Here is a 12,694-nt window from a genome sequence, read left to right on the forward strand (position 1 = left end):
GTAGAGGTGCCAAGACATTTTATGTGCCTGAAAATGAAAGGAACCCTCAAACAACACACACCCAATAAGCTAGCCTCCAAGTTAAAACTCCATATGAACCACAAAATGCACTTCCCTACACTAATCTGTGGTCTCTTAACCACAGAAACAATCTCCTCTCAAGCCAGCTCAGCTTTGGTCCTTAGGGTAAAATGATGAGCACAAGTTAAAGATGTACCATATGAAGGAGGAAGTTGTAGGGAAAAGAGAAAAGAGAAAAAGGCCTTTGTGTTTCTGTAGTTCACCTCTTGAGACTATTTCCCCCCCACGGACTGAAACAGGATTACAATAACTCAGTAACGGAGGAGCCCACATGCAGATTAATTTTTTTTTTTTTTTGAGCTAAGTCTTAAGAATCAGTCTGAGCTCACCCAATAGATGCAAGAGGCCAGGTCATGGAGAGCCTTGACGGCCTTGTCAATAGATTGAATTTTCTTCTTTAGACATTATGGGGAACTCTGGGAAGAACAGAAGGACACAATCGAAGTAACTTTGACATGATGTGTACAATGTATTGATATTTAAGATAGTAGGTCTAATTTGAGTCACAGGGTCAGTTAAAGTGTTCCTTGCCTAGTTTTCTTTTTCAAAGGGAATAGAGTGCTCTAAGGAAGTAGGGAGTAGATGTAGAAGAGATATGTCCCCTTTCCAGGAAGTGTCTTTTTTATCTCACCCACTTTTCTGAAGCTGCACTGTTTTGGAGGATTCCTGTTCCTGCATTCATTCTTCTGTCAAGTCAGGTGACCCATTAGGTCATCAGAAGTAGCTTGAAAAATCGGGAACTTATGAGTTAGTTTCCATGATTCTTCCTTCTACTTGTTATGTAATATCGGTGGGTCTTTAAAAAGGATGAGGAAAAAAGAAAAGGGGAGCTGATGGGCCCAGGTAAGTGGACTTTCCTTAGAGAAGGAAGCCTACGTGAAGCACATGTGGCCTAGAAGGCAGTGTAGTCTCTGACGAATAGGAAAGGAGTAATCTCTGGACTTTATTCTTCCTCTCCTGTGGCTTGCTTGGGTCCTTCTGGAAGTGTCAGTTTCCTTTGGTGTATTGTTCTGGATTTGGTAGATAATCAAGCCTGGGATTGCAGTTATGGTCTTATTGTGCAGATCATGGTGACTTGTGATAGGGCAGTGGCCGGTTGGTACCTCCAAATCTATGGCCATTGAGCATCCTGGTCCTGGCCTTAACTCCAGGCCTTAACTTGGCCTAACTTAACTTAGGCTCTGGGAAAGCCAGGGCTTGTTGGGCAAACACGTGGCCAAGACTGTATTACAAAATGGAAAGAGCTCAGCTACCAGGCCTTTGGGGTTTGCGGACTTATCCCAGATTCAGAGTGAACTCATGGAGCTTCTGAGGAAGGAACCCACTCTGTGTTCAGTCAGTTCAGATAGCCTGTTGGAGTGACCCTTGGTAACAAACAAAGCTGGTCTTGTGGCCCTGACCCTGCATGCACACCACTTTGGAAAGGGTGACTGAAATTCCCAGGGAGACTTTGTCCTTTGGTTTTTGTAGCCAAATCTGGGTTCTCAACTGAAAAGCAGGGGCCAGCAAATACAGGAGGTAAGGATTCTGGGAGCTGGGCTCTGAACTACCCAGTTGTTCAGAGGACATCTCCCTCTTCTCCATGTCCCATGAGGTTTAGCTGACTTACAACTGAATCTACTAACCTCTCTGCCCTTTTTTTCTGCTCTTTCTCTCCTTGCAGAAGGAAAGCGAGGAGCCCTTCAGGTTGTGCTCCGGCCCTTTAGGGCCCTTTTTGTTGTCAATTCTCTCCTCTCCCTCCTGAGCACTGTGTGTGTGTGTGTGTGTGTGTGTGTGTACGCATGTGTGCTTATGATCTGTGCCTCATGAGCTTTGGCTCATGCAGCTAGTCTGTTTTTCCTGAAAGCAGTTTGTGTGCATGCTCCATGCTTGTGTGTGCTCCTGCAGACATCCCTGGAGCAGTGTGAGAATGTATGTGCCAGCATGGTGCACATTCAATGTAGCATGTGTGTGCTTACACTTGTGCTCAGTTTGACTCCCCCAGATACTGATTGCCTTCCTCTTTTCCTACTTTGCACAGTGTGTGTCCATTTTCTACTTATTGCTGCAGATTGGCATATGCTGTAAACCCTTGCTGAGCCCAGCATGCATACACACTTTGTATTTGAGAGCAGGAGTTTCTGCAGGCTTTTTGTACCTCTTGCCTGGGGCCTAAATGTGTGCTCTGTGCTTCTGAGCAGGCTTCCTAGCCTCTCTGTGAGCACAAGCTTCTGTAGATCTGTGATGTGGTTTCCCCATGCCATGTGAATGCATGGTATACTAACGCTCTGTGCCTGCAAGCACTGGTTCCTGTAGACAGTAAGGGTTTGTTTTGCCAGTGATTCGGGCCCTAGTGAATACTGAATCCTCCCCCAGATGGGTGTGTGCACATGTTCTGTAGCTCTGTGTGCAGGATCTGTGCTCACCTATGATTCCTCAGGTGCAAGTGGTGTCTATGAATGTACCTCCTATAGGCACTTTGTCTAGACCTCCTCTCATTCCCCCGGCCCTCCTTCTGTGCCCTGCGTGTGCATGCTCTATGCTGTGTCTGCAGGCTTCTGCAGACCCATTGTCCCCTCTAAGCACAGGAAATGTGTATGATCTGAGCCTGTGAACTCTGGCTGCCAAAGGCTTTTTGTGACTTTGTTTCCTTAAGCCCAGTGGTTTCTGGCAAACATCTAATTCTAGGTAGGAAATAAAGATCTGCTCAGTGCAGTGACTGTTTCCAAAGGGAGGATAAGTTCTGGTTGGTAGGATCTCGGGATTTAGGGATGGGCTACTCCTCACAAGAACCTTAGGAGACTTGATTCAACCACTTCTGGCTGCCTTTTGGGCCTGGCCCTCCCTCTACCACATCATCCCACTCATAGAACCAGGGCAGCAGGCAGAAGCAGCAAAATGTGGTCATGAAGGGCTGGAGGCAGTAGACAGATAGGCTTGATTAGAGTACAGGCGACCTGAGAAGGGTCTTACTGAAAAGGGTCTTAAATCCAAAGTTCATCTGAAGCCTGATGCTGACCCAGGGTCATTCTTACCCACTTTTACGTCACTCATTAACCTTTCCTACCTCTCCTTTTTGTACTCTCACCTCATTTTGTCTGTAACTTCTCCCATCTTTAGCCCTCCCAAAACTTCGCCCCTGTCTAGAGCTTAACAGCTGACTTCTGTCTCCCTTGTTCTGGAGCTCATTTGCTCAGGATAGTTAGCTGGACCCAGGTCTCAGGAGGCAGGGAAGTTGTTGGGAGTGGAGGAGTACAAGGGGGGATGGGAAGCCCCAGACCCGCTAGCACTAGGTCTGTTGAGCCTAAACAGCATGGACCATCGGTTCACAGCATGGACCATTGGTTCTCTGGAGAGCCCTGGCAGCTTTGGAACTCTGTCTGTACACTGCTTGAAGGATTTGCTTTGGGTCTTTTTATAGAAACCTTTAAAACGTGTTTTCTAACTGTTCCTTCCTTGAGTTATTTGGTGCCTCAATTTTCAACTTCTTATTGTAGAGCTCATAAAATTCACCAGAGTGATAATCCGAGTGTCTAATCTGCCCTGGGTTCTCTTGTTAAATAGAGCTTATCAAATGTAGACTGTACTCAGTGTCAGTGAGTTAGAGCTTCAAGGAACCTAGGCCAAGTCAAATCACAAGATGAGATAGGAATCCAGAAAGACCAGGTCTGACTCTGGGGCAGCCAACAGAACTTAGGAATATAGCTGGAAGAAGACTGGACTCCATGTGAAATTGTCCTTTTGCTTTAGTGAGGCGTGGAAGCCTGCATGGACCCTTCTCCTGGCTTTGGCTTACTATTATATATACCAGTGGATTGTGTGAGGGGCTGTAAGTTCTGGCAGCTCTCACATTCCCAGTGGACCTTAGTCCTGGGATCTCTGTGAGCTTGGCCTTATATTCTCCCTATTCACTGGGGAGAAGGGAGGTGAAGTACCACTCATTTCAGCAGCCTGCTTGTTGCCCTGGCTGATCATGGAATTGGTTTACACATCAGGCTGGTTATGTCACCACGTGGTGTATGTGACCTACACTGCTCTGAGCTTCCTACTTTATTGCTCACTGCTTGACCAAAGAAATTGGCAATCTCCCATCTCTCCCAGCATCTAACTTTTTTTCCTCTCTCTCTCTTTAAAGATTGCAGATGATGGTGATACCTCTTTGCCCCAGTGGCTCCCAGAAGGGTAAGTGTTGTACTACAAGGTTTCTGTGGATCTTATGCAGTCTGTTATGCTGCTTCTAGCTTTTCCCCTGGGAAGCAGGAGAAACAGCTTCATCAGCTGGATTCTGGGGAAGGAGGAGATTCCACTGTAGAGACTGCTTGGTTCTCTGGGGCAGAAGACAGAACTCTGCAGACTGATTCCTCAGAGACAGAAGAGAGAGCTTTGCAGGGGAGGGAACTTTGGGGCTCCCCTATCCTTACCTCTGGAATTTCTGATGTATTGCATCATAGTGGTGATATACCCTTTATGTATGGGAATGAGGAAACTAGAAACACATCTGTGTTTAGAGACAGTTTCCTTCTATTCCACTGTTGATAGTGTTGCTGATTAGATTACTCCCTGGGCTCCATCCATCTTCAGCTGTTGTGAGTCATCTGCTTATTCCATTCCACTGTAGTGAAGACATAAGTAGCGTCCCATAGGAGCTCTGTGTGTTCTGTCTGTCTGGGAGTTTCAGACCCATGTGATTGCACCAGAGAGGCATTTCAAACTGCTCGACTGCTGCCTATAACTCACTGACTGTGCTTGAGAGAGAGGAGCACTTAAGCGCCTGTGCCACCCACACCCCCACATACACTCCTCAGGAGCGTGAGAACCTTCCTTCCCTTCTTGTCCCACAAAGGCCTTCGGACATAGAAATGCCCAGTGGCTGCCTCCTCTTCCTTGACACCAGGGAATAGAAAAGAGTAGATCATAAAGTTATCTACTGTATTTTTAAATGCTCCTTTTCCTTGTGATTTATCTTTTTTATAGCAAGAGCTAAACATGTGAAAGAGCCACCCTTCTTTTGTCAAAAGCTCACTTGTGTTGCAAAAAAAACCTTCTCGGCTTAAGGAGTGCATTTTATAGTTTTCAGAATTAGCCAAAAACTTGTGGCACCAGTTGCTTCTTCAACAGCCCTTCTTCAGGGCTTTAGCTTTTTTCTTCAAATAATTTTAAAATCCATACATGCCAGTGGAACATATCCAGGCTATTTTAAAATGGAGCCATGCAGTGATTTTCTAAATGCCTCCCTGTTGTCTTCTTTCTCTTCCTTCAGCTTAGTCCTTGGAAGTTGTCACAAGTTTCGATCTACCGTAGGTGTGGTAGTCTCATTGAGAACAAAGTTCACTGCCTGTATTCAGGAAGCTAGATTGTTAGAAATCAGCATATCGGGTTGCCTGTTCCAATTCCTGGCCTTGACCCAATGTGTGGCTCCATTTTTGGCGTATATAGCTGGCAGTACACACTTACTCTTCTGTGACATTTCTCTTTTCAGACCAGCTGTGGTGTACAACCCAGCCACCCTGCTTTCCCCACCTCGTTGCTTTCATTAAAACCAAGTACATGAGGTTTTTTTTTTTTTTTTTTGCGGTATGCGGGCCTCTCACTGTTGTGGCCTCCCCCGTTGCGGAGCACAGGCTCCGGACGCGCAGGCTCCGGACGCGCAGGCTCAGCGGCCATGGCTCACGGGCCCAGCCACTCCGCGGCATATGGGATCCTCCCAGACCGGGGCACGAACCCGTATCCCCTGCATCGGCAGGCGGACTCTCAACCACTTGCGCCACCAGGGAGGCCCACATGAGTTATTTTAATTGAAGCTCAAAATAGCTTCCAAAAGGTCAGAGAGGTTTTATAGTTCATCCCCCTCATTTTTATGGAAGTGACACCAGGACCCAAAGAGAGGAAGGAAGTTTGGCAGAGGACATGCAGTGAACTAGTAGAAGAGTTGGGGATGAAATCCAGGTTATTTCAAGGTGAGAAGGGTGTTCTTTTGGTGAAATTCTCTGTATTTTTATTGCATATTGTTATGGAGGAACAGACAAACAACAACAAAATTAGTAAGTATAGAAAAGGTATAAAAGTTTTAGAAATCTCAAGTTTCTCCAGCTGTAAGATTTTCCTGGTCCCTGTTGATGTGACCATAGGGCTAGTCCAGACTCTGAGTCACTTTGCTGTTTTCTTCTTAAATGGTCTTTTTTCCCCCAAATGATCTTTTGGAAGTCTCTCATCCACTTCCCCTGCCTCCATTTGATTATTCAGGCTCCTCTTTCCATGGAGACCCTTTTTTCTTCCGGAGGCTTGGATAGACAGAACTGGTGACTCTTTTACTCAGGTTGGAGAAGGTTTCCTTCTACATGTTATTGTTTGTCAGTCTTGCTCACCTAGGCAGCAGCTCTTCTGTAGAGCTATTCCTGTGGGCTCTGTTCTAGCACAGGTCAGGAAAGACTTATCTTTAGTCTGGCCTGAGTGTAAGGAGGAGCTATCTTAACCACCAATTCCCACCTTGCTTTATGGAGCACAAGGGCCTTCAAATAAACAAAGGAGCCTTGGACTGGCACGGTGGGATAAAAGAGCTCTCAATCCTTGGCTGAAACCTCAGAAGGAGACACTGAGAGCAGATTCCATTGTTTGTCATCCCATGGCTTTATTTCACTCACTTTCTGTCCTCCTCACCCCTCTGAAAGGCACACGGTGGAGGTCAGTTCATCTTCCTCTGAGGAGAAGATGAACAAGGAGGATGGAACATTGAAACTGCCAGTAACTCAAGGTGAGACTAAAGGTACTGATATATTTTCTTCTCTCCTCAGGCCAGCTGGAGGGCTCTATGGCATTGACAGCATGCCAGATCTACGCAGAAAGAAGCCACTGCCACTTGTCAGTGATCTGGTGAGTAAGGACTCTTGTGAAGGCTTAGGCTGTAGCCTTGGGATATCCCCCATTGGGACTTGGCAAGCTTTCAGGACTGGAAGTGGGGCCTTTAATGACAAGTATTAGTCTGATGATCAATCATTTAAAGCTTTACTGAGACTTAGTGATGGCTTCAGTAGGACCTTACATTGCCTCACTCCCTTGTCAGAGCCCCAGGTTCTTCATTAGCTGAAGCTCCCACTAGAACATTTATAGCTTGGACCCTCAAAGCTGGGCTCCAGGGTCATCTTCTAGTTATCCATCTCCTCTAGGTATCTCTCTAGCCTTCTCTGATGACCTGTAATGGAAACTTCCTCTGGTCCTGACCTAGATAATTGAGATTCCTGTGTGATGGGCATGACAAATGTGACTCCTTGGAGGTCAAGTGAAGTCTCCCAAGACATAGGTTTTCTAGACTGTCTCTGTACCCTTGTGTCTAGCATTGGGAAGTAGTGATAACAATTTGTGGAACTGAATTGAAACAGGCTTAGGAGTTAAAACTGATCTCAGACCTCCAGCATGACCAGAAGCTCCTATCTGGGCTCATACCTCCTAAGGCAGAATCAGCTTAAGGAATTTTCTGTAGTTTAGTGAGTAGTGGGAGTAGAGTGGTACCCAGGTCATCTCAGAGTCCCAGAGCCAGATATTCAGTAAGACTTGAACCCTTTCTCTTATTACCATTTTCTACTCCTATTTTCTTCTTTTTTTCTCCCTATTCAGTCTATTTTGTTTTTTCTATCCACTCCTTTTTTGATTTTTCCTCCATACTGTGCTCTTTTTTCTCTACCAGTTTCTCCCTACTTAATTGAATGAGTAGAAGTATCCTCTGCCATTTTCTCTTCATCATTTCTTTCTTTCCTTCTTCTTCCCCCTGCTATTTGTATATCTTTCCCTTTTTCCTCCTTTCTAATGCACCTCTTTTCCCACCAACTCTTCATCAAGCTGGTTGGATGAAGATAAATTCAGATGTCATCTCTTCTTTATTATGTCTTTCATTGTCTTTCATCTCCTCTTTTTTCTCTTCTTCCTTTCTTTTCTTCCTACTTTTTCTCATCTTCTCCCTCCTTGCTCACCAGCTTTTTTTTGTTTAACTGATTGAACAGCAGTATCTTATTCACTTCTTGTTTCCCCTCCTCTGTCTTTTAACCTTGCCCATATTTCGCGTTATGGCATAACTCGCCTTCTAGGCCTTGGGCCCTGGTCAGCTGTCTGGGTTGAAGACAGTTTTTAGTGGATAGAGGCAGAGGGGGTTGTGACATGTTTCCTACTTTGGACTATAGGGAAGAAACCTCTCAGTTATCTCTGAAAGCTTTCATGCCCTTGTGGGGCTTTAACATCATGTTGTTCCCTTCTCTGCTCTCCTCTGCACAGGCTATGGTAAGTGTCTCCAGAGCCCCTTTCTATGCTTTGTAAGAGTCCATATCCCAAGCCACCTGGGCACATCCCAACTGTTCTGCCTGCTTAGGCTGATACAGTGACTTCTGTCTGCCTAGTGTCCCCTGCTTTAGGGAAACCATGTGCCTCTCCAGGGGCTGTCCCTGAAGCTTGGGCTTGGCAGATTCATGGGCCCCTCTATATAAGAGCCTGGCTAGCAGGGCATCATAGCTGTCACATTTAACCCCCTACCCTGCTTGATTTCAATGAGGCTACATTGCCCCTTTCACTTTCAAGTGCCCTGCTCATTTGGGCTTTTGGCCTCCACAGCTTCCTGGGGTTGTGTGGGCAGGGGGTGGTACCAGAGAATAGAGGATATAGTATAGAATCATAGTTCCCAGTGATGGTTCTTGACTGTGACTCTGTCAGAGTTGTGTGTCTATCCTATTCTTAATGACCTGTTTCGGACTGTAATTCTAAACTTTTCATTTTCCTTTGCCTTCCTTTAAACAAGGAGTTTCTGTGGGGTCAGATACCTAAAAACTCTTTGGATGATAGGTACCCTGAGAGAAGTGCTGTTCTGTCATTGTTAGAACAGTCCCTTAGGGCCTTGGATTTGAATATTAACCTCAGGTTCTTATTACCTATTATCCATGGCAATCCCCTGTGAATGACAGTAAAAATAGAGAGAACATAGTGAGTTATCATCAAATAGCTTCGGTCACTGAAACTCCCTCCCCAGGGCTTTGCCTAGCCCTTGGTAGTAGCCAGGGTTGACAGCAAGTCTTCTCTCACAGTCATTGGTCCAGTCCCGGAAGGCAGGAATTACTTCTGCGATGGCTACACGCACCTCTCTTAAGGATGAAGAGCTGGTAAGTGACCCATGGGCTTTCAAGAGTCCACTGGCCTATGGTCCAATGAACATCTCTGTAGCCAAACTTCATGGAAATTCAAAAGTGTTGGGCACACTCTGTTAATGAAACAGATAACATCAAGTTTTCTACACTGAGAGAGGCAAGGGTCCAGACCAGGGGGGTCCAGACCAGGGGTAAACCTTAATCTCACGTTGGAGTATGTGACCACCAATGTCAGGGTTTTATGGTAAGCCTAGTACCCTTTGTTTCTCTAAAAAAGCCTGAATACTGGGACAAGGCTCAGGCCCAGCATTCAGGTCAGACCTATCTTGGATGACCAGGAGCACATGATGTGGAGGGCTTCTTTCTGCCAGGCTGGGCTGTGGGCTGGGCCGTGGGCTGGGCCAAGCTAAAGCATCTCCTCAATTGCCAGAGGAGAAACCGGGGTCTTGAGAGCCCTGCAAGGGTCTTAGTTCTGGTATCTCCCAGCAGAGAACTGAAGTTGCTGGTGGGTGATGGGATATGTGTCTTTCAGAAATCCCATGTGTATAAGAAAACCCTGCAGGCCTTAATCTATCCCATCTCGTGTACCACACCCCACAACTTTGAGGTCTGGACGGCCACTACCCCAACCTACTGCTATGAGTGTGAAGGCCTGCTCTGGGGCATTGCCCGGCAGGGCATGCGCTGCAGCGAGTGTGGAGTCAAGTGTCACGAGAAGTGCCAGGACCTGCTCAATGCCGACTGCCTGCAGCGTGAGTGTCCCTGTGGGGTGATGGGTGGGGAACATGGGCAGCAGGGCCTCTCCAAAATAGTCTGGCAACAAACAGCTAGGGTGGCTGGGACGTCATCCCTCTATTCTACCTGATGCTGAAGTTCTTTCCTTTTTAGAGAAAGTAGGATCCTAAGTCAAGAGACATTGCCATTCCAAATAACAGGTCTTGTAGCACTCTCTTAAGCACATTTAGGAAAAATCCGTTGAGCTTTCTATGGTCCTCTGATGGAGATAAAAATCCCTTCTAGGATTCAGATGATCCCAGAGGCTATGCTTGAGTATTGTACACACCATGGTGGCCATATTGCCCAAACGACTAGAGCATGTTTAATCAGCTCAAGTGACTAGAGCATGTTTAAAACTAATGAGAAGAGAGAGTTCTGTGAGGTTCTAGGCCTCACAGAGGAACCTTCTGAGGTCTAGACCCTAGGACTCAGGGAAACTGGAATTTATTCCTTGCTTATAGTTGGAGCATTTAGACAACAGTGCCAAGAACAGAAGTTTCAAATGGATTAGGCAGAGGTCCAGATGGAGAATGTGCCAGACTCCCAAGGCCCTTGCTAAATATGTGACTTGTGCTGCCATCATAGAATGGGGAAAACAGGAGCAGGAAAAGCAACAAGTCTCTGTCACAGGAGGTGGTAGCACTCTAGGTTCTTATCTCCTTGCTCCACTCCTGCTGGGCTTGCACTGCTATAGCTAGACCCCAGGAAGAGCACGGGTAGGGGACGTGGGACGTGGAAAAGTATTTTCTCGCCCCTCCAGGTCTTCAGGTGTTACTCAGAGCCAAGCCATAGCAATGAAAGCTTCAAGGATTGTGGTAGGAGAAAGGAAGGTCGCCTTTAGACTCACAAGCACTTCATCGTCCCAAGGAAAGATATGTGACATAAAAGGGGCCCAGGAAGAAGCCTCAAGGAATTGTTGACTTAAAATGTCTTTCTTTGAAGAACGCTAGATTGGTACCAGTGGCATGGCTATAGTAGACATGAAGAGACAGGCAGAACATAGCAGAAGTTGGGTGCTGGTGATGACTTTGCCCAAATCCATCATGAGGGGCGACAAGCACAGGTGCCAGCAGGCCCCTGCTTTAATTGCGAGAACTAGCAACTGGCTACATAGGCTGCTTGCTGGAAGCCTCTGAAATGGTGCTCTGTAGCCAGGGTGTCCATCTTCCCTTTAAGAGCCTTTCAGAGGTCCCAGTCCAGGTAAATAGCATTGCATGGGATATGCTAAATGGCAAGAGTAGGATGCAGCCCAGGTCATTTTTCACTTATCAGAAAATATCTTCTGACTAAGGCTTCTGTGAAGCACAGAGTGGAATTAAATGCCCTTCTGTAGGCTTCACTGGACAGAAAACCTGCTTTCCATCCTCCCAGGGTTAGGATGCAGATGTTGACCTTTGTCCTTTGCTCCAAGGTTTGTAGTTAAGGCCTAAGTCTTTGGAGACTGGAGAGAGGTTAAGAGCCAGTGTGCAGGATCAATAAAGGAAGGATGGGTCCTCTGCCCTGAGAAGCCTGGTTGGTGAAATACACTGGAGGAGTCTGTGTTCTGCCATAATCCTTAGGACAGCAGAGGAAGCTTACTGACCTTTGAGATGAGATGGCTGGGGTCATGGCTGGTGAAAATGACCCTTGGCCTTGCCAGGATAATAATGATGGTAACAATAATAGGGACTGTTTATTACTCAATAAATAAAGCATCTAGCCCAGTGCTAGATGGCAGGCACTGGGCTAGATGCTTTATATATGCTATCTAATATAATGCTTATTACAAATCCTGAGAGATAAGTGACATTTTCTTCTCTTAGAAGAAACCTACTTACCCAGCAGGGAGTAGTGGAGTCAGGATTTGAACTCAAGTCTGTCTGATAGCAAAGGCCATACTTTTCTCACCATACCACACTATTTTCTGAGATTAAAGACACTGGAGCTATGGGGTAGAACCCAGCTATGTGCTGTGACGAATTCTGAGATCTGTATCATGGCTTGGCATTCGGATGAGATTGGTGAAGTAGTTGTGCCCATCCACAACCCCTCCCTGATAACTGGGATACCCATTTTGATATTTTGGCCTTAGACTTGGAGGGTATCTCTCAACAAGCATGCAGATGGAAGAAAGACAAAGCCAACTGCAGACTGAGCTACATATTTTGTTTTTCTTTTTTGATGAAAAACTCAACGTATATCTAAATAGAGAGAATAGAATAATACACCCCCATAACGATGATCAACTTTTTGCTACTCTTTGAGTTGCATTTTAAACTCCACTAGCTAGGCCCCACAGAGATCAACTTTTCCCAGAGACATACCAGTGTCTTCCTAAGCTTCTCCCACCGCTCACTGACCTCTCCCAGACCCCATTCTTCAGCCTGATCCTTGGTCTGGTAGGTGGCCTGTTGGTTACCCTATTTTCTGTCTCTGGCCGTTCTTCAGGGGCTGCAGAAAAGAGCTCTAAACATGGAGCGGAGGACCGGACACAGAACATTATCATGGCCATGAAGGACCGCATGAAGATCCGAGAGCGGAATAAGCCGGAGATCTTTGAAGTTATCCGGGATGTCTTCAACGTGAGCAAAGTTGCCCATGTGCAACAGATGAAAACAGTGAAGCAGAGTGTGCTGGATGGCACCTCCAAATGGTCGGCCAAGATTACCATAACTGGTGAGCAGGCCAGAGTTTGAGAGGACAGGAGGGCCTTGGCTATGGGGAGGAGCCTGGGGAAGAAGCATCCTGAGTGTGAG

The 12,694-nt window shown here is 46.4% G+C and overlaps 1 protein-coding gene across 3 annotated transcripts in view; it reads left to right on the forward strand.

Annotated features, from left to right (window-relative positions):
- Positions 1-12,694, forward strand: part of UNC13B (unc-13 homolog B) — a 220,811-nt gene that overhangs the window by 179,002 nt on the left and 29,115 nt on the right. For all 3 annotated transcript variants that reach the window (XM_060100767.1, XM_060100768.1, XM_060100769.1), the window contains 5 exons: positions 4,196-4,242; positions 6,852-6,930; positions 9,123-9,197; positions 9,715-9,934; positions 12,387-12,614. In XM_060100767.1, the coding sequence (XP_059956750.1) occupies positions 4,196-4,242; positions 6,852-6,930; positions 9,123-9,197; positions 9,715-9,934; positions 12,387-12,614 (649 nt within the window). The remainder of the gene's footprint in view (positions 1-4,195; positions 4,243-6,851; positions 6,931-9,122; positions 9,198-9,714; positions 9,935-12,386; positions 12,615-12,694) is intronic.

The sequence above is a fragment of the Mesoplodon densirostris genome, chromosome 6, assembly GCF_025265405.1.
Source record: "Mesoplodon densirostris isolate mMesDen1 chromosome 6, mMesDen1 primary haplotype, whole genome shotgun sequence".
Taxonomy (NCBI): Eukaryota; Metazoa; Chordata; class Mammalia; order Artiodactyla; family Ziphiidae; genus Mesoplodon; species Mesoplodon densirostris.